This window comes from Sorex fumeus, unplaced genomic scaffold, assembly GCF_029834395.1.
Source record: "Sorex fumeus unplaced genomic scaffold, SorFum_2.1 ptg000178l, whole genome shotgun sequence".
In the NCBI taxonomy this organism is placed as follows: Eukaryota; Metazoa; Chordata; class Mammalia; order Eulipotyphla; family Soricidae; genus Sorex; species Sorex fumeus.
This window is the reverse complement of record NW_026606235.1, coordinates 1,150,475-1,172,034: the sequence shown is the minus strand read 5'-3', so window position 1 is coordinate 1,172,034 and position 21,560 is coordinate 1,150,475. Positions and strand designations below refer to the sequence as shown.

The following is a 21,560-nucleotide window of genomic DNA, read 5'->3' as shown; positions in this document are numbered from 1 at the left end:
TTTAGCCATACACTCAAAACACAGATTCAACAGAACTGAAAACACGAGATCTAAGTGGTAACCACTGGAACTTTGTAATGTGCCCATCAAGTTGACAGGCGGGGGTGGAGTGGGGGTTGGGATGGGGAGGGGGAATCTAGGAACCCTGATGGAGAGAAGTTGACACTGGTGGAGCGATTGGTGTTGAATTATTGTATTCCTAAAACTCAGCTATCAGCAACTTTGTAAAATATGACTCTTTAATAAAAATTTAAAATAAATTTTAAAAAATGACATCAGGTGCAGATACCCTGATTGTGTCAGCATGTCTAAAGCCATGTCATTGTCATCATGTACACATGTGGGCAGCATACACCCCTTCCTGGAACACATCGGGCCTGTTACAGCCTTGTGATGGATCCACGATTATTGGCCACAAATTCAGTGCAAGGGCTCATCGCTGTGGAAAAGATTGGACCCTGCAGTGCTGGGGATACGTGGGCCAGCCTCCAGGGTTGCTCCGGGTTATGCTTCAGGGACCACCCGGTGCTGAGAATCAACCCGAGTCAGTGGACGTTAGGCCTGAGCCCTAACCACTCTCTTATTTTCTGGCTCTTGGCTGATGGCTTTTTCCCAAGAATGCACACCATTCTCGAAGTGCTTTCCCAGAGGGTTTTCCTTGCACTCACCATCAGCAGAAATTGGTGATCTTTTGGGCAGACAGAGTCTGCGCCATAAGAAGTGTCTAGACTCGAGGGGTCATGACTACTGGGGTCAGAGAGATAGTCCAGTGGGTAGGTCATTTGCCTTGCACGTAGCCAATCCAGATTCAATCCTTACCATCCCATGTGGTCCCCCTGAGCACCATAGGGAGTAATTCCTGAGTGCAAAGCCAGGAGTTAGCCACCTGAGCACTGCTGGGTGTGGCCCCCCAAAAGGGGGGGGTTGTGTCATGATCTGCAACCCCATCCATTATCAGATTGGCTAGTTGGTAGAATCTGTGGGACTTGGGATCACCTGCTCCCACATTTATGAAAGGTCTAGACATACTGGATCCAGACTGTCAGGTCCTCAGGTCACCTGTGCAACCTTGGGAAAAATGCTTCCACGCTCTGTCTGGCTTCCTCTCCTGGGGTCAGAGATAGTGGCACCCATACCATGGTGCGCTGTCTAAATGCCAGATAGGACCGAAAGGGTTAGTGTTCACGAAGTGCCAAGACCAGCGCCTGCCATAGACAAGTGCCACGTGTGCTGCTCGCTGGGTCTGGGGACTGTCTGTGCGAATGCCTTGGCTGAGATTCCCTGGAGGCCAGTCCATGTCTGAGACATCCATAATTAAAACCCAGGCACTGCCTACTAACTCTCAGCCACCGTCGCCTCCTTTGTCACCATAGGGAGATTCACCGGCGCCCCTGGGTGCCAGGCACTGCACACTCATTAGGTTTCCTCAAGGAATGGTGTCCTTGTCTGCTTTGACGGGAGAGGCCCACGCTTGGCAGTATGCGAGGATTACCCCTGGCTCTGTGCTCAGGGATCACTCCTGGAGGGGCTCAGGGAAACTTTAGGGTGCTGAGGATTGAACCCAAGATGGCTGCGTGCAAGACAAGTGCCTTGCCCTCTGTACTATCTCTCCAACCTCTTGTTTGCATTCATTTTTGTTATTTCTTTGGGGGGTGTCACACCCAGGGTACTCAAGGCTTACTTACTCCTGACTCTGGGCTCAGGGATCACTCATGGAGAGGCTTGGCAAACCACATGGGGTGCTAGGGATCAAACCTGCGTTGGCCATATGTAAGACAAGTGTCCAATCCACTGTACTATCGCTCTGGACTCACCTTCCTTCTTTCCTTCTTTCCTTCTTTCTTTCTTTCCTTCCTTCCTTTCATCCTTCCTTTCTACCTTCCTCCCTCTTTCCCTTCTTTTTTTCTTTCTTTCTCTCTCCCTCCTCTATTTCTTTCCTTCTCTTTCTGTCTCTCTTTATTCTTGGTTTTGGGATCACACTCACTGGTGCTTATTTCTGACTCTGTGTTTGGGGGTCACTCCTGGTGGGTTCAGGGGATGGAGGCTATTGAGGCAAGCACCTTACCTGCTGTCTCTCCCATTCAGCCCCCAGAATGTCCTTGAATGTGCGGTTTCCCACGATGAGACTGAAGTCACAGATTTGAGCGGAAGAACGACTCAGAGCGAAGACCACAGCTCATGCCCTCAGTTCAGGGCTCCTAAGACCCACAAGACAGGCTGCTGGCGATGCTGACGGGGTCCTTCGTCCCAGGCAGTACCTGAACAACTTTCCCACCAAAAAGTTCCTGTTCTATCCTCTCCTCCTGCTGCTGGTTAGAAGCAAGTTGCTGAGTAATACCCATGCTCCATGGGGAGGAGACCAGAGCATCACCACCCACTGGGCGGAGCACCAGAGAATCCAGGCACAAGTGAAAGCTACTCTGAAGTAACTCTTCAGTGTTAATTCATGACAATGCAGGCACCCTCTTTTTTTTTTGTTTGTTTGATTTAGAGCCACACCCTTGATGCTAAAGGCTTACTACTGGCTATGTGGCTAGGAATCACTCCTGGCGGTATTCAACACCAGATGGGGTGCCAGGTTATGTATGGTAGGCAAACGCCGGACCCTGTGTACTGTCTCTCCAGCCCTCTCAAACACCTTTACATCTTCAGGTTACGCCCACTCACCTCGGCAGAGATGGATGTTGTCCTCAGCAATGATTAATGTGGAGTGCTAAAAGTGGTTTTTCCATTTCTGTCTTCTGTTGCTCATTGATTGAAATTCTGCTGCAGGGAACTGAGCGGTAGTGTCGCCAGTAGGGCACTTGCCTTGTACTCAGTCAACCCAGGTTCCATCCCCAGCATCACATATGGTCCCGTGAGGAGCAATACCAGGAGTGATACCTGAGCACAGAGCCAGGAGTAAGCCCAGAGCACCGTGGGTGTGGCCCCAAAAACAAATAAAAAGAAAAATTTGTCCTCCCCAGGGCTAGAGCAATAGCACAGCGGGTAGGGTGTTTGCCTTGCACGCTGCCGATCTGGGTTCGATTCTCAGCATCCCATATGGTCCCCTGAGCACCGCCAGGAATAATTCCTGAGTACATGAGCCAGAAGTAACCCCTGTGCATTGCCGGGTGTGACCCAAAAAGAAAAAGAAAATTTTCCCTCCCCTTATTTATTACATATATTCAGTCAATTATTTTTAAAAAGTTAAAGTTAAATGTCAAGAGAGGGGTGCGGCAGGGTGATACCATTTCACCAAAACTCTTCAGTGCCACCCTCGAGAACATCATGCGACGACTGGAATGGGAAGGAATGGGAGTGAAGATAGATGGTCGGCAACTACACCACCTCCGCTTTGCTGATGACATTGTTTTAATAACACCAAACATCAGCCAAGCGGCACAAATGCTGGCCGACTTTGACCGTGAGTGTGGAAAGGTAGGACTACAGCTGAATCTTACGAAGACAATGTTTATGAGAAATAGCCTTGTTCCTGACGCCCCATTCGCTCTCAATGGAACGACCATCTCCGAATGCAACAGCTATGTGTACCTAGGTCGAGAGGTCAACATGACAAATGACCTGGCACCCGAGCTGCGCAGGAGGAAGAGAGCGGCTTGGAACGCCTTCAAGAACGTCGAAGAAATAGCTAAGAGGACGAAGAACCTCCGGCTCCGGGCACATCTCTTTGATTCCACTGTTCTTCCTGCATTAACATATGCCTCAGAGACCTGGGCCCTACGCAAACAAGATGAGAACGCCATTCAGGTCTCCCAAAGAAGAATAGAAAGAGCTATGCTTGGAATATCACGTTTCACTCAAATGAGAGAACGAATCCGGAGTTCTGACATCCGTCGACGATCAAGGATCAGGGACGCTGTCTCATTTGCCAAGGTGTCGAAAATCAGATGGGCTGGTCACGTAATGAGATTTAAAGATGACCGTTGGACTAGAGCTGTTACTGATTGGATTCCACGGGATGTCAAGAGACCGCGTGGCCGCCCACCTACCAGATGGTCAGACTTCTTTGTCAAGGTCATGAACGATCGGTTTGAGGCCCTCCATGTTCCCGGAGCGAAGAGATGCCATTGGGCTACACTAGCACGCGACAGGGACAAATGGAGACGTTACTGGCGCCCGCTCGAGCAAATCGACGACTAACGGGAAGTTAAGTGATAAGTGATAAAGTTAAAAAAGCCAAAGGTAATTATTTTTATTACTTTTTTATATATAAAATGATCATTCAATAAAAATGAGCAACCATATAAATGAAAAGTTAGCATCAGAAATATTAGGCAACTAGGCCAGATGATAGTACAGTGGGTAGGGCATTTGCCTTGCACACTGCTAAATGGGGTTCGAGCCTCAGTATCCCATATGGTCCCCCAAATTCTGCCAGGAGTGATTCCTGAGTGCAGAGCCAGGAGTAACCCCTACGCATTATTGGTGTGGCCCAAAATCTAAAAGAGAAAGAGAGAGAAAGAGAGAGGGAGGGAGGGAGGGAGGGAGGAAGGAAGGAAGGAAGGAAGGAAGGAAGGAGATGAAAGATGAAAGGAAAGAGAAAGAAAGAAAGAAAGAAAGAAAGAAAGAAAGAAAGAAGAAAGAAAGAAAGAAAGAAAGAAAGAAAGAAAGAAAGAAGAGATTGGGCAGGGGCCAGAGACATAGGACAGGGATTAATTCCAGCTTGATCCCTAGCATCTGGTGCCCTAAGCATGGCCAGGAGTAATCCCTGAGCAATGTAGTTTATGTCCCTTGCCCCAAAAGAAGAAAAAGAAAGTATTAGACAGGGAAAAAAATGGTCGAAAAGGAGAGCTCATCAGCCTTGCTTCTGGAAGGGCAGTATGGCTTGGTGGGTTGTGAGCAAGCGGACCACGGAGCCAGACGCGTGTGGGAGGTGAGAGTGGGATCCTGAACCCCGAGGATTTCCTAGCAGAGGCCCCTGCCCCAGGGCAGTTTGCTCCTGCTTTATCGATCGCTCGTGGAACAACTGAACCACTGGGGGAACAGAAGCAAGGGACAGACACGCCAAGGACAAGTCTCCACAGGGAAGTTTGGGTGGATGCTGAGACTTAGAAACAAATGTGATGATACTGGGGGTTTTTCCACCGTGTAGCTCCCAGCCTGATGAGCGGTCCCAGAGGCCCCCATCCCTGCAGCCCACAGGCAGCCCCGCACCCTTGGGCCCTTGCACTGAACAGCTGGTCTGGTTGATTTGGTATCCCCAGGTCCCCAGGTTCCCTGAGCATCTCCAAAACCAAAAACTAGGTTCCGGCCTGAGCACGGGAGACAATAGACACGTAAGTTAGAGAACGTGGAGGAGTCCAAAATGCAACTGGAAACTTGCTCCATTCCTGGCCTTTGAATCTCAGAAGATCTCAGAATCTTCAAAGCCCCATTCTGGGGTCAGCACATGCCAATACGGCTGTGCATGTCTTTCCTCAGTGGGGTGTGTTCTCCTCTCATATTTCCTCAGGAAACCTAGTTTCTTTCACACACACCAGCCCCATAGCACAGCGGTAGGGCATTTGCCTTGCACGCAGCCAACATGGCCGACCCGAGTTCAATTCCTCCGCCCCTCCCGGAGAGCCCGGCAAGCTACCGAGAGTATCTCGCCCACACGGCAGAGCCTGGCAAGCTCCCCGTGATGTATTCGATATGCCAAACACAGTAACAACAAAGTCTTCAATGGAGACGTTACTGGGCCCGCTGGAGCAAATCGACGATCAACGGGAGGGCCTTTACCTTTACCTTACCTTTACACCAAAAAAAATTAAAAGTGGGTTTAATACAGAGTGAACTTGGGGCTGGAGTGATAGCACAGCGGATAGGGCATTTGCTTTGCACACAGCCAACCCGGGTTCGATTCCCCGCATCTTATATGGTCTCCCAAGCACCACCAGGAATAATTCCTGAGGGAAGAGCTAGGAGTAACCCCGTGCATCACCGGGTATGACCCAAAAAGCAAAAAAAAAAAAAAAAAACTTTATTTTAATTTATTGATGGGACCACACCTGGCAGTGCTCAGGGCAAAAGGGACCATATGGGGGTTCTGGGGATTGAACCTGGGCAGACCTTGTGCAAGGCAAGTATCCTACCGACTGTACTGTCCCTCTAGCCCCCCTAGAGATTTGCGAACATTTTAAACTTTTTTATTGAATCACTGTGAGATAGACACTTACAAAGCTGTTCATGATTAGAATTCAGTCATACAGTGTTCCAGCGCCCATCCCTCCACCCAGTGTACATTTCCCAGCACCAGTGTCCCCAGGTTCCCTCCCGTCACCCCCTACCTCCATCTCCACCCCCATAACAAATTTTTAATGTAATACATTCACAGAGTTCAAGATTCAAAATGAGTGAAAGAGGGCTGGGGGCAGAATTCAAAGGGGTAAGTTCATTCTTTGCAGGCTGGAAGCCTCAGTTTGATCCCTGGCACTGCCAGGTATCCTGAACACCCCCCAGGAGTGATCCCCAAGCACAGGGCTGGAATAACCCCTGAGTGCTACCAGGTGTGATTCCCCCCAGAAAAGGGTGAAAGAATATGTGATATAAATCCTCTGCTTAGCTCATTCCTAGGCCCTTGGGTCCCCAGTTCCCAAAGACAAAGACTTTTTTTCAAGGTGGGGGCAGAGTGTTTGGGCCACACCTGGTGGTTTTCAGGGCTTACTTCTGGCTCTGTACTCAGTGGTCATTCCTGGCAGGGCTCAGGGGACCATATAGAGTGCTGGGGATGGAAGCTGGGCCGGTCATATGCAAAGCAAGTGCCCTACCTATTGTTGGACTATCAAGCCTCACTATAGAGATTTTATGCGTATGCAAACCATGTCCACAATTTTTTTGTTTGTTTGTTTTTTGTTTTCTAGGTCACATCTGACAATGCTCAGGGGTTACTCCTGGCTTTGCACTCAGGAATTACTCCTGGTGGGCTGGAGCAATAGCACAGCAGGTAGGGCGTTTGCCTTGCACCCGGCCGACCCGGGTTCAATTCCCAGCATCCCACATGGTCCCCTGAGCACCGCCAGGAGCAATTCCTGAGTGCATGAGTCAGGAGTAGCCCCTGTGCATCGCCGGGTGTGACCCCAAAACCAAAAAAAGATAAAAAAAAAAAAAAGGAATTACTCCTGGTGGCGCTCAGGAGCGATAGCACAGCGGTAGGGCATTTGCCTTGCACGCAGCCAACATGGCCGATCCCGAGTTCGATTCCTCCGCCCCTCTCGGAGAACCTGGCAAGCTACCGAGAGTATTTGATATGCCAGACACAGTAACAACAAAGTCTCCAATGGAGACGTTACTGGGCCTGCTCGAGCAAATCGATGATCAATGGGAGGGCCTTTACCTTTACCTTTACCTGGTGGTGCTCAGGATACCATATGGGATGCCGGGGATTGAACCCAGGTCAGTTGAGTGCAAGGCAAACTCCCTACCTACTGTACAACCATTCCAACCACACAAATCGTCTTTATTACACAAATAGCTAAATGGTTTCATAGAGTTCTGTGCCTTCTACTTTGTCATTTCCAGTGTAGTTTGGAGATTAGGCCAGATGAATACATAAAGAGCTTTCCCATTCTTTTATATAGTGTCCCAGGTGCACACATACTGTCATTTATTAACTAGGCCCCTGCCAATGAACTTGGAGGTTGTTTCCAAATGCTTTCTGTTGCGAACAACGCTGCAGGATTACAACACGTGAGATTCAAATTAGGTACCCCCAAGAGAGGAACCAAAGGGCATGTGATTTTCTAGCTGGATGCCAAACTGCCCCTCTCACAAACCACCCCAGTTTACTCACTGTCCCAGGCAGTGGTGTAAAGTAGCACAGACCAGGTGGCTTAAATGAGGCCAGGGTGATAGTACAGCAGGTAGGGTATTTACCTTGCATATGGCCGACAGGGATTCGATCCCTGACACCCCATATGATTCCCTGAACATCACCGGAGTGATTTCTGAGCTGAGAGCCAGGAGTAAGCCCTGAGAACTGTGGGGTGTGGCCAAACAATAAGTAAAAAATCAGCCCAAAGGTATCCTTGGCTTGTAGATGTGCCTGACATCTGCCCACATTTTCCCAAGGCCACTTTTCCTTTGTGTGTCTTGTGAACTTTCCCCTGTTCTTATGAGGATGCCAATTACGGGAATAGGGTCTGGGAGACTCCACTGTGACCCCATCTTTGACTTGCATGCATCTACAAAGACCCTTTTTTTTTTTTGCTTTTTGGGTCACACCCGGCAATGCACAGGGGTTACTCCTGGCTCATGCACTCAGGAATTACTCCTGGCAGTGTTCAGGGGACTATATGGGATGCTGGGAATCGAACCCATGTTGGCCGCGTGCAAGGCAAATGCCCTACCCGCTGTGCTATCTCTCCAGCCCTCAAAGACTCTATTTCTAAGTGAGGAGATATTCAGATTCCTGGAGGAAGGAGCTTTAGGGAAACACCCATGTAAACGACTCTACTAGTAATGATGAGTATGTGGATCTAGAGGTCGGAGAGAAGGGACAAAGGACAAGGTGTCTGCCATGCACACAACTGACCCCAGTTTAATCCTGGTCTTCTGAGCACTTCCAGGAGGGATCCCTGAGCACTGCTAGATATGGGCCAAAACCAAAACCAAAAAGAGTGGTCTGTTATAACAGATCTCCTTTAAAATCTTTCAAGGATCCTTGGGGTATGGTGTCACCAGCAGGTCAATCTGTACCTGTGAGGCGAGTGCATCAGCAGCCTGACTGTGCTTTCAGACTTCTAGATACTCCAGAATTGCTGCTATGCTTTTGGCCAGACCACAACAACTTGGGGCCAACTTTACCAAGAAAGTAAATGGCTAAAAGTTAGGTATATGGGGGGCTGGAGCAATAGCACAGCGGGTAGGGAGTTTGCCTTGCACGCAGCCGACCCGGGTTCAATTCCCAACATCCCATATGGTCCCCTGAGCACCGCCAGGGGTGATTCCTGAGTGCAGAGCCAGGAGTAACCCCTGTGTATCGCTGGGTGTGACCCAAAAAGCAAAAGAAAAAAGTTAGGTATATGGGAGACATACCCACAAACCACCTCCGGCCCAGCTATATAATTGGAGGCAAGGCCTCTCTGGTTCCTGGTCAAACTGCTTATGGCCATGATCCAAGAGACTCAGAAACAAATCTCAGAACCCAGAGGCTTTTGGCAGAAATGCATCTGGTCCCCATAGTAGGTTACCGGCACTGGGCCACCCCAGGTGGGAAAGGGTGCTGTTCCTCCGCCTGCACCCCCTTGGCGGCTCGGTGGCCACCATTCTCCAGAGGCCATTGGACAGTCAGGTTTGGGCCCGCAGTGATGAGACATTTTGGGCCTCACGGGATGAGGGTGGAGCCGGTCCTGTCCTCCTCACCCCACAAGACCCCAAGTCATCGCCCATGAATGGCCTTTCTCGCTCCTGATCAAGCTGCTTAATGGCCATGATCCCAGAGACTCAGGAGCAAATCTCGGAACCCAGCAGGTTTGGGCAGAAATCCCTCCAGATTTAATTGTTAAAATTTCAGAATTCCAAAATTGCGTGGCCACTACTGCAGCCGTGCAACATCATGTGTTATTCATAATCAGCAATAGAAAACAAATTGTCTATGGTTTCCTTTTCAGCAGACCTGAGTGTTGGGGTGAAATCCCAAATAATAATGGTGGGTCGGGTGTCGAAATATTTGAATGTGATCAAAGTAGAGAGAGAGTAATGTGGAAGCCATCTGCCACACAGGTAGAGGGAGAGTGTGGGATGGGGGTATACTGGGGTTTTTGGTGGTGGAAAATGGGCACTGGTGAAGGGACGGGTGTTTCATCATTGTATGACCGAGACTTAAACCCAAAAGCTTTGTAACTGCTCTCATGATGATTCAATAAATAAATTCATAAAAATAAAATAAAATAAAATCCTTCAAGGACCCAACTGGCAGTTGGAAGTACTCGGAATTAACAAATCCTGTTTCTTTGATGATCCTGCTGGCAGCTGGACAGTGTGAGTACTGTCACTGTCACTGTCCTCCTGTTGTTCATCGATTTGCTCGAGCAGGACCAGTAACATCTCCATTGTGACAATTGTTACTGTGTTTGGCATATCGAATACGTCATGGGGAGCTTGCCAGGCTTTGCCGTGAGGGCGAGATACTCTCCATAGCTTGCTGGGCTCTCCGAGAGGGGCGGAGGAATCGAACTTGGGTCGGCCATGTTGGTCGCTTGCAAGGGAAACGCCCTACCCGCTGTGCTATCGCTCGCAGCCCAATGTGAGGACCTGCACTTTCTTTTATTTTAATTATTTTTAGTTTGGGGGCCACATCTGGTGGTGCTCAGGGCTTACTCCTGGTTCTGCATTCAGGGATCACTCCTGGCATTCAGGTTCAGGTTCAGAGGACCATATGGGGTGTCGGATGGATGATGGAACCCAGGTTGTTTGCTTATCTCGCACCTTATCCACAGTACCATTTCTCTGGCCCTGTCTGTACTTTATTAGGATTCCGGAGGAGGGTTATCTTTTCATGCCAGATATTACTCTGTGTGTGTGTTTGTGTGTGTGTGTGTGTGTGTGTGTGCAGAAGAAAGCTGGAAAGAAAGTAAATCCCATTAAGATGTTTATTAATTTTTTTAAAAAAATTAAACTGCCGGAGGATTACTCCATAACTTAGAGGCCAGCCGGGTATCCTAGAGGAAAGGGCTATTCAGATAGAGAAGGGAGCACCAAATAAAGGATGTTTGGAGGATCCTCCCAGGAGGGGAGATGGATGTCGAAAGTAGACTATGGACTGAACATGTTTGCCACTCAATGCCTCTTTTGCAGACCACAACACCCAAAAGGAGAGAGAGAACACAGGGGATTGCCCTGCCACAGAGACGGGGGGATGGGGGGATGGGGGTGGGAGGGATATTATCCATAGTGGTGGAAAATGGGCACTGGTGGAGGGATGGGTATCTGATCATTGTATAATTGAAACCAAAGCACAAAAAATTGTAAATCTACAACTTTAAAAAAAATAAAATAAAATAAAGGGGGAAAAAAAAAAAAAAATTAAACTGCCTATTAGTAAATCAAGTAAACACATAAAGAAATGTTTTCACAAAACAATAAGCACTTTTCTTCAAGTGTGAGTGGCTGCTATTATTTTTATTTTCTGTTAATCAGTATATTATGCTTTAGGCAATATTTATGTGTTTAATGAAAGTAACGTGAAAGCATTTGAACTTGTTTTGCCCAGCCCAGAAGTAATTGCTGTGGCTAGGGAAGGGTTTTAAAAAAAAAGGGTGATCAGCAAAACACAGGGTTTAGCCCACTTAAATTCATATAACATTGGGATACTATGACCAGGGCAGTCAGAGAGGAGCTGTGATAAGAGATGTGTGGTGGCCATGGTGCAGGCCAGGAACTGACCAGGAAAATGGTCAAAGAGGATGGAAGAGGATGTTGATTTCCAAGCTAGAAATGAGACTCTCGGGGGCTGTAGCGATAGCATAGCAGGTAGGGCGTTTGCTTTGCATGCAGCCAACTCAGGTTCGATTTCCAGCATCTCATATGGTCCCCTGAGCACTGCCAGGAGTAATTCCTGAGTGCAGAGCCAGGAATAACCCCTGATGTGACCCCCCCCAAAAAAACAAACAAACAAAAGAAAAGAAATGAGACTCGCTGATGGAATGGATGCACGGTATGAGGGAAGAGGAGGCAAGGGAGGCTAGAGGTGACACAGGCGGTTGGATCCCCAGAACTGCACATGGTTCCCCCAGTTTCACCAGGAGTGATCCCTGCACGCAGAGCCCCTGAGCACAGTGGGTGTGGTCCCCCCCAAAAAAAGCCCAACTACTAAGAAGAAGCATCTAGGGAGAGTGAAAGGCTGGGGGCTGAGGGAGGCTTTACCAAGGTGTGGTGAGGGCAGGGCAGGTGAGTCTGGAGGGAGAAGGGTGAGGAGAGTTTGGGAGTTTTGAGCTGAGGTTCACCCTGCAGTGAATGCAGATGGAAACAAGTGTCTGGAGACTGGGAGGAGGCTTTGGAGAGAGTCCCCACCTCCTAGGCTACCCTGAGGGGTAAGTGACTCTGGGCCTAAAAAAGTATCAGAGCGGGTGGGAGGGATACTGGGATCCGTGGTGGTGGAAAATGGGCACTGGTGGAGAGATGTGTACTCGATCATTGTATAACTGAAACCCAAGCATAAAAACTTGTAAGTCTACAACTGTACTTCATGGTGTTTCATTAATAAAAATAAAAATAAAAAGAGAGAATGGGCACTGGTGGAGGGATGGGTACTCAATCATTGTATAACTGAAACCCAAGCACAAAAATTTGTAAGTCTACAACTGTATCTCATGGTGTTTCACTAATAAAAATTAAAAAAAAAAAAAGTACCAGAGCAAAGTCTGGCCTCCATGTGGTCAGAGGGGCGAGTTCCCCTCCCATCAGTCTAGCATTTAAGTCCACTCTGGAAAGCCTGAGAAAGAGGCTTCGGTTCTCTGACCCTCAGTTACTTCATCTGCAAAATGAAGATAATAATCCCCTTGCTCCAAGGGTTCTCAGGAAGAGCAAATGAGAAACAATGGATTTCCGTGCCCGTAAGTGCTCATAACTATCTCTTAGGTCTTCAGGGTGCCCCGTGGTGAAGGAGAAAAGATGCAAAGTCATCTTCCATCCCAGCTGTTTATTGAAAGGGAGGGGAATAGAATGGGTGCAACGTGGGGGAGGGGCGACAGGTCCCCTCGCCCCTCCAGAGAAGGGAGGGACTCGCCGTGAGTTGTCCTGGCGCGCCCCCTAGTGGTGGAAAGTGCAGCGACGCGCCTGACAGCCCAGCCTGCCTGCAGGTGGGGCAATGCCCTCCACCAGGGCACATTGACCCCATGGTAAGGGCAGGCCCTGAGGATTATGGTCTCCAAGTGGATGCACTCTGAGGGGTAAAAGCAACCAAGCTTTCTGTCTCCCTGGATCTGGGAGGCGACTCATATTCACATCCAGAGTATCTTCTGAGCCACCAGGGAGTGCTGAGTCCCCGGGGACCCTGAAAAATGCTCCAACTGGCACTCTAAACCAGGATCTGGTGGGAACATGGTTGCTTTCTGTCCCTGGGGGTTTCTCAGGAAGGAGGACAGGGTGGGAAGCTTGGGGAGTATTTGGGAAAGGCTGACATCTCAAATGTCTGGGGCACCAGCCCTGGGGAAGGCTCAGGGATGTGAACTCCAGGCTCTGTGACCTGAGCTTGGGCCTCCTGGAGGAGTCGACCAAAAGGGCCCTACTGGGTGGGGGAAGCCCTGGGGGGGTGGGAAGGTGGGACTGTGGGGAGGACGAAGGGTCCATGCCCCAGGTCGGGCTTGTCCTCTTTGGTCAGGAGTCCCGCCGGGGCTGGATGGTCTGCACGAAGGATTGTCCAAACAGGCTGGTGGAGGGTGAGAGCCAAGACTGCCCGCCGTCGTCGAGAAAGACCGGGGAGAAGTGCTGCTCGGGCTCGTCCTCGAAGACCTCCACCTGACCTTCAGCTTCGGTGTCCAAGAGTGCAGCCTTGTAGTCCTGGCCTTGCCAGCTGGCCATGGCCCTGGCCAGGCAGTAGGTCAGCAGGATCCCGGCCGCCATGCAGAGCACAATGCCCGCCAGGCGACAGGTGAGGAGGGTGTGGTTGTAGTCGACTGCCCGTCGGTCTAGTACCAGGAACTCTCCGTCTTCAATGCCCTCCAGCTTGGGAGGCACCGCATAGCCCATGGTTAGGGCAGCCAAACCCAGCAGCAGAAACAGCGTTCCCGACGACAGGGTGATCTAGAGAATGGCAAATGGTTGACAGGCCATCAGGGAGAGCTGGGGACCCCTTGGGTGCCAGCCCCTTGGTCGGAGGTATCACACGCCTTTAGGATCTAACTTTGTGTACTGAGACCACAAGTTCTCATGTCCTAGCTGGTTTTGGGTTTGGGTTCGGGGGATACACCCAACAGTGCTCAGAAGTTACTCCTGGGTCTGTGCTCAGGGATCACTCATGACGAGGCTCAGGGAACAATCCAGAATGCTGGAGACTGATTCCAAGTCACCTGCACTCAAGCACTCAAGCGCGCTACCCACTGTGCTATCTCCTCCAGCCTATTGTTCTATTTGGAATCCCGAGGCATCTTTGATTCCTTTTCTTCCCACATCCCACCTGCAATGCCTTCCTCCCGCCCACCTTGAGTGCCCCTTTGTCAGTATGTAGGTCCCACCTACCCTCTATCTCTCAGTCAGGTCAGCTCTCACCTCAGATCTCACTTCCTCAGGGAAGCCTTCCAGAATACCCCAGACTTGAAGAGGTCCGTGGCTCTGCACTCAAGCCATCACTGAGCCTGTTCACCCACTGAAAGACCTGACTGCTCACTTGGACGTGTGCCTGGTTACTCTGCACATGATGTACGTCTGCCCCCTGCCCCCAAGCAATAGAGCCTGGAGAACCACCACAACAGAGACTGTCCAGGCCTTGCCAGGGATCTTTTAGGCCCAGCACAGCACCAGTACAGAGCAACAACTGAACGTGTGTTTGCAAAATCACTGAGCCCCACTGAGCCTGTTCCTCGAGGACAGAAGCTAAATGTTAAACTCTGAGTCCCCGAGAGTCTATAACACACTGCAGGAAGATGCTCAAGAGGGGCTAGAGCACAGCCAGTAGGGCGTTTGCCTTGCACGCGGCCGACCCGGTTCCATTCCCAGAATCCCATATGGTCCCCAGAGCACTGCCAGGAGTTATTCCTGAGTGCATGAGCCAGGAGTATCCCCTGTGCATTGCCGGTTGTGACCCAAAAAGCAAAAAAAATAAATAAATAAAAATTAAAAAATAAGATGCTCAAGAAATTTGAGAGGGGTCAGAGCGACAGTCCAGCGGGTCGGCCATTTGTGTTGCATGTGGCTGACCCAGGTTCAATCCCCAGCACCCCATATAGTCCCTTGAGCACGACCAGGACTGATATCTGAGTGCAGAGCCAGGCGTAACCCCTGAGCATTGCTGGGTGTAACCAAAAAAGCCCCCCCCCAAAAAAAAGAAGAAGAAGAAAGAAAGAAAGAAAGAAAGAAAAAAAGAAAGAAAAAGACCCATTCACTAACCCTCCCCCCAAGTCCCTCCCTGATCACCCCGGGCACTGGGAGCACTGCTTGCCCCAGAAGCCACAGTGTACCAAGCCCAAGGTTGGATGTTCACTCTGCTGGTGTGACACTCTGCCTCCTACCTAGAGTGAATGCCTTTCAAAGCAGAGGGAGACAATAGATTTCAGACCCCAGGATTGAGACTCAGCTCACGGCTGCCTTCCCAGTCCAGCCCAGGCCCCTGCCACTTGCCCCGGTTGGCATGGACATCGATTTCTTCCCTCATATCTTTCCCTGCCCCAGTCATAGTATCCAGTGTTTTATTTATTTACTGTAGCACTGTCCTCCCATTGCTCATCGATTTGCTCGAGCAGGCCCAGTAACGTCTCCATTATGAGACTTGTTACTGTGTTTGGCATGTCGAATACGCCATGGGTAGCTTGCCAGGCTTTGCCGTGAGGGCGAGATACTCTCGATAGCTTCCCGGGCTCTCCGAGAGGAGCAGAGGAATTGAACCTGGCTTAGCGGGGCAGGCAGCTTGCAAGGTCAATGCCCCTACCTGCTGTGCTATCGCTCCAGCCCTTTATTTATTTAAGTGGGCTAAGGCCTACATTCTGCTGATCAGTTTCAACCCTTGCTTAGCTACAGCAGTTAGTTCTGGGCTGGGCTGGGCACATGAACCCAAATGTAATACGTGTCAGGCTTCTGGTAATGCAAAGTCCTTGGGGTTGACTTTTGATTTTTTTTTTTTCCTGAAGGAAATTCTAGAAGGAATTCTGGTTTCCCTTGTGTGATGCAGCGTAAGACAGAGTCCACATGGGAGCCAGGTGAGGCTTCACACAAGTAGTCTGAAAACTCAATGAGATCTGGAGAGCCTCAGCATGATGGTTTACACTGCTGCATAGAGGGACTGGAGAGAGGGGACAGGAGGGAAGGCACTGGCCTTGCGTGTGGTGGTATCAGCTCTGATCCAGGGTCAAATCCCTAGCACCACATACGGTCCCCTGAGCACCTCCAGGTGTCACTCCGGAGCACAGAGCCAGAAACAGCCCCTAAGCACCATCAGCTGTGATCCAACCCTCTCCCTGAAAAAAAAAAAAATAGGGGCCAGACCAATAGTACAGCAGGTCAGGCAGCTTGCCTTATATGCAGCTGACTCAGGTTCTTTCCTTGGCATCCCACACGGTCCCCCAAGCACTGCTAGGAGTAATTCCTGAGTGCAGAGCCAAGAGTAAGCCCTGAGCATTGCTGGCTCTGGCTCCAAAATTAATTTTTTTAAACAATTTTTTTTTTTTTTGCTTTTTGGGTTACACCCGGCGATGCACAGGGGTTACTCCTGGCCCTGCACTCAGGAGTTACTCCTGGCGGTGCTCAGGGGACCATATGGGATGCTGGGAATCGAACCCAGGTCGGCCACGTGCAAGGTAAATGCCCTACCCGCTGTGCTATCTCTCCAGCCCAACACATGTTTAAGAATTTAAACTGCTGAACAAAACTTTGCCTGAATGCAACCAACTTCTGGTCTCCTCTATAAAGTGATCGACAGTTTTCCTTTATTACTGAGTTGCACTGAGTTCTATCTTGCTTGAACAAACCCTTCTTTCTTTCTGGCCTTTGGCCCTACCTCCTCCCTGCAGCCATGGGGAATCCCCGGAGTTGCGTCTCCCCCCCAGCCTTACCTTCCAGCACAGTGACGGCCAGGGTTGGCGGGGGTACAGCAGGGGCGGCCCCTCGGGGTCATCGTTGAGGGCAGTGCCCGCACAGTCCTCGTAGAAGAGGTGCAGATAGGAGCGAACCCCATACCACTTGCCGTCTTCCACTTTGGGACCACAACTACAGCTGCAGGCATAGCGACAACTCGTCATTGTGGATCCCTGCGGGAGGCAAGGCACAGCGGTGGGCTATCAGGGAGAGCTGCCCAGGCGACCCTCCCACACCCCCAGAATCTTTGGTCCTCACTCACTTGGTTTGACATTCCCCATAGTCCTAACCTAGCCTTCAGGAAGCCCAGCCTCCCGGTCCCAAGGAAGAAGCCAGTGTGGTGGGATGTCTAACCCAGGGGCCTGGAGTTGTCGGTGTGAATCAGTGAGAGTCTGGAGGATACACCATGATGGTCACTGCGGGTCCTGGGATCTACTTCTTCTTCTTCTTCTTTTTTTTTTTTTGCTATTTTTTGGGGCGGTGTCACACCCAGCGATGCTAGGGGTTCCTCCTGGCTCTGCACTCAGGAGTTACTCCTGGCGGTGCTCAGGGGACCATATGGGATACTGGGGATTGAACCCGGATGGGACACGTGCAAGGCAAACGCCCTACCCACTGTGCTACTGCTCCAGCCCTGGGGTCCTGGGGTCTAATGGCCTGGGTTCGAATCCCAACTCCACCACTTCTAATCCACTATCACTAATCTGCATTTCCTAAAATTCCATTTCCTCGTTTGTAAAACAAGGCTAGCCTCAGACCTGTTTTATATAGCTTCTGTGATTGCTACGGAGAAATGGTTGCTGTTTTGTTTATTGGAACTGTAATTTCTCCAGGATTACTATTTCTTTTTTCTTTGCTTGCTTGTTTTGGTTTTGTTTTTTGTGTCACACCTGGCCATGCTCAGGGCTTACGCCTGACTCTGCACTCAGGAATTGCTCCTGGCAGTGCTCGCAGGACCATATGGGATGCTGGGGATCAAACCTGGGTCAGCTGTGCAAGGCAGACAACAGTACAAAGATACCCAATATACTATTGCTCCAACCCAGGATTACTATTTGTTATAAGAACTATACTGGGTGGGGCCAGAGCGATTGTACAGCAAGTAGGGTGCTAACCTTGCACAACTCTGGCACCCCATATGTTCCCTTGAGCTCTCCAGGAGGGATCCCTGAGTGCAAAGCCAGGAGTTGGCCCTGAGCACAGCCAAGTGTAGACAAAAACAAACCAACAAAAACCAACAACTGGGGACTGTAAGTGATGTCAGAAATTAAATTGGAGCTGTGTGTAAGGCAAGCACCTTACTCGCTTGGACTCTCACTTGGAGCCTTAGTTATTATTTCTGTCCCGCACTTTTTGAGCTGGAGCGATAGCACAGCGGTAGGGCATTTGCCTTACAAGCGGACAACATGGCCGACCCGAGTTCGATTCCTCCGCCCCTCTCGCAGAGCCCAGCAAGCTACTGAGAGTATCTCACCCGATCGGCAGAGCCTGGCAAGCTCCCCGTGACGTATTCGATATGCCAAACACAGTAACAACAAGTCTCATGATGGAGACGTTACTGGGCCCGCTCCAGCAAATCAATGAACAACGGGAGGACCGTGACCGGACCGTGACCGGACCGTGACCGTGACTTTTGGAGCCCCATATCTAGAGCAAGAGAATCGGCCCCTTCCTTTCCAGGGTACTGTTGGGGGTAACTTGTCATGGCTGACATTCATCAAGTAGTTTCCCTCAAGCTTCATGGCCCCAACAGACACCTCCCCCACGGCAGATGTCCTCCCCATGACAACTTCCTCCTAAATCCCAAGAAATCTTCACTCCACCAGGGGCCCTCCAGTTGTTAGATTTGTAGAGAAAATCCCATGAGAAAGCCCAGAGCTTCTGGAAAGAAGTCCCCTCGATCCCTCTGGGTAGCTTCAGACAAAGTGAAGCAAAGTGATTAATCAAAGACACATCTAGGGGCTGGAGCAATATCACAGCAGGTAGGGCATTTGTCTTGCAGGAGGCGGACCTGGGTTCGATTCCCAGCATCCCATATGGTCCTCCGAGCACCGCCAAGAGTGATTTCTGAGTGCAGAGCCAGGAGTAACCCCTGAGCATAGCAGGGTGTGATTCACAAGGAAAAAAAAAGACACATTTAGCCCTTCTCCAATAACCCTCAAGTCTTCGCTACTGCTCCCAGACACTCACACAGACCCACCAACGACACAAAGAGACACACCCACACACGGAGTCACGGTGCCTGCTGGGCCGTTCCACTCCGAGCTTCCACAGATCCACACAGGCTGCGGAGCACCGTCCTGAAAGCAGGTCGATAAGGCGCGGCTCTCCGCAGAGCCTTCTACCGCAGCTGGGTGAGGAGGGGGTAGAGAGAAAACCGGAAAAGAGCAACATACACGTACGCATGCAAGCAAGTGAGCAGGATATGTATGCACGCATGCATACGTATGCATGCATATGTGTAAGCGCGGGTGCATGTGCGTACGCATATATGTTTGCACGTATGCATGTATGGAACCAGGCATGCTTGTTTGTATACATAGAGAACGAAGAAAGACCGAGCAAGTTCCGCAAGGGAAGGAGCTGGACCACCAGGAGCCGGGCGTGGCGCGAGGGGTGTGGCCAGGAACGGCCACGCCCCCAAGGGTGGGAGAACCAGTGGGGACCCGAGGGACGGTCAGTCAGTCTGTCAGTCATCGAGTAGAGCCCTTCAGTGATAGGCTGCGGGGTGGGAGGGGCGGGGCGGCGGCCCGGCGGCCCCTCAAAAGAAGGTGACCTTGGCGCTGTCACCCCTCAGCCTGGCCCCGGCGCCCCCGCCCCCCTCCCCAGTTTAGGGCTGCAAGGAGGGGAGCAGGCTCGAAGGAGGAGGGGATCCCGGGACTGGCGTTGCCCTAGGCACCGCAGGGCGTGTCCCCGGGCTGGGGGGCAGGGGGCAGAGAGCGCCCTGGGGTCTGCGTCGGGAGGCAGCATCTTCTGCGCCGTGGCTGGCGCAGGTCCCCCCACCCCACCCCCCGAAAATAGATGCTCTGACCTTGCACGGCCTCCCTCGACTCGCCCGCCCGCACCCCCAGACCCATCCCCTACCGCGCCCAACACGGTCCAGGCCGGAGAAGGGGCCCCGGGAAACCAGGCCAACGGCCCCAGCGCCCACCGCCGCACTGTTGTGCAGGGACCGCCCTTGCCTGGGTGGACAGTGCCTGCATCTCCCTCCCCCGGGAGGGACACTGAGGCAGAGAGGGGCGGTGGGTTTGACTAGCGGGGTGGGCGGGGTCCCGTCCTAGGAAGCCTGCACTCCCCCCAGGCCGACCCAGGGCCGTCTCGGGGCGACCCCTAGGCGCTGCTACCAGCCTGGCACCCCACCTCCCTCGGCCGGAGCCTCCCCGCGAAGGGTGGCGGGTCAGGGGTCTCCGAGCCTGGAGGGCGCGGGGACCCCGCGGGGTCGGGCCGCGCGCGGAGCAGGGCTGAGCTCACCTCTCCGCCCGCAGTCTCCGCCGAGCCAACGCGGGGCCTCCGGGCGCCTGCGCCGCAGTGTGGGGGGCGGGGGTGGTGGCGGGGTGCTGCGGGGTGGAGGGGGCGCCGCGTGTCCCCGGGGCAGGCTCTGCAGCTTGCGGACCCCTGCGGCTCTTCCCCCACCCACCTCAGCCCCAGATCCCTCGGGCAGACTCCACTACCTCCTGGGTCCCCCTTCCTGCATCCCTGTCCGGCGATGCTGCCTCCCGAGGCTCGCACCCCTCCAAGGGAGGAACTTTCCCTTCACCGATCTGCATGCCCAGTCCCCATCCTGTACCCGGAGCCCCCTAGAACAGTACCCCTTCTCTCCTGACCGGCCCCTCACTCTGTTTTCTGTTTGCTTGTTTGGGTTTGGTTGTTCTGTTTTGTTTTTCGGCCACATCAGGTGATGCTCAGGGGTTATTCCTGGCTCTGCACTTAGAAATCACTCCTGGCGGGGCACAGGGGACCATATGGGCTGCTGGGGATGGAACCCAAGTCAGAGGCGTGCAAGGCGGACATCCTCCTTGCTGTCCTATCACGTCAGCAGCCTCACCACGCTCTGACCCTCCTTTCTCTTGCTACCCAAGTGCTCTCCTGTCACCCTCTCACTAAGTCTTCTGTCCTCCCTCTGTGCTCTTTTCCTCCTTCCCATGATCTCTTGCCATCTTAAAAATGGGGTTTGGGGCTGTAGCAATAGCACAGCGGGTAGGGAGTTTGCCCTGCACGCGGCCAACCCCGGTTCGATTCCCAGCATCCCTGAATACCACCAGAGGTAATTCCTGAGTGCAGAGCCAGGAGTAACCCCTGTGTGCCAGGTGTGACCCAAAAAAGCAAAAAAAAAAAAAACGGGGTTAGTGTGGGGCGCAGGTATTTTGGAGAGATGCTTCTATTTCCCTCCTGGAAGTGGGGGGTGCTAAGGAAACAGCCTCCCTTGTTCTCTTCTCTCTCTCTCTCTCTCTCTCTCTCTCTCTCTCTCTCTCCCCCACACACACACACACACACACACACCCCTCAACCCCTCAAACTCCAACTCTCCCGGGCATTGTACATCTGTGGTGCTTCTCCCTGGAGTATCGGCTCTTTTATCTTTTGGAGGGAAAGGGCCCACCTGGTGATGCTCAGGGGTTACTCCTGACTGCACTCAGGAATCACTGCTGGTGGTGCTTGGGGAATCATATGGGATGTTGAGAGTCAAGCTCGGGTCAACCACGTGCAAGGCAAATGCCTTGCCCACTCCAGCCTGAGAATCAGCTCCTGCCCGGCAGCCTCATCTGTTTCATCCCTGGCTGTGCATACCGCCTCGGTCTTCCCCACCTTTGCTGCATGTTCTTGGGAAAAACACTACCACTCTCAGAGCTTCA

General features: G+C 51.7%; 2 protein-coding genes across 2 annotated transcripts in view; both read right to left on the bottom strand.

Annotated features, from left to right (window-relative positions):
* SOX12 (SRY-box transcription factor 12) overlaps positions 1-21,560 on the bottom strand; it is a 280,268-nt gene that overhangs the window by 241,626 nt on the left and 17,082 nt on the right. The window lies entirely within an intron of this gene.
* On the bottom strand, positions 13,300-19,057 carry NRSN2 (neurensin 2). The gene is made up of 3 exons (XM_056107878.1): positions 18,929-19,057; positions 16,686-16,880; positions 13,300-13,725 (listed from the first exon to the last, which is right to left on the bottom strand). Exons 2-3 carry the CDS (start codon positions 16,869-16,871, stop codon positions 13,300-13,302), a joined length of 612 nt encoding a protein of 203 aa, XP_055963853.1. The 5' UTR covers positions 16,872-16,880; positions 18,929-19,057.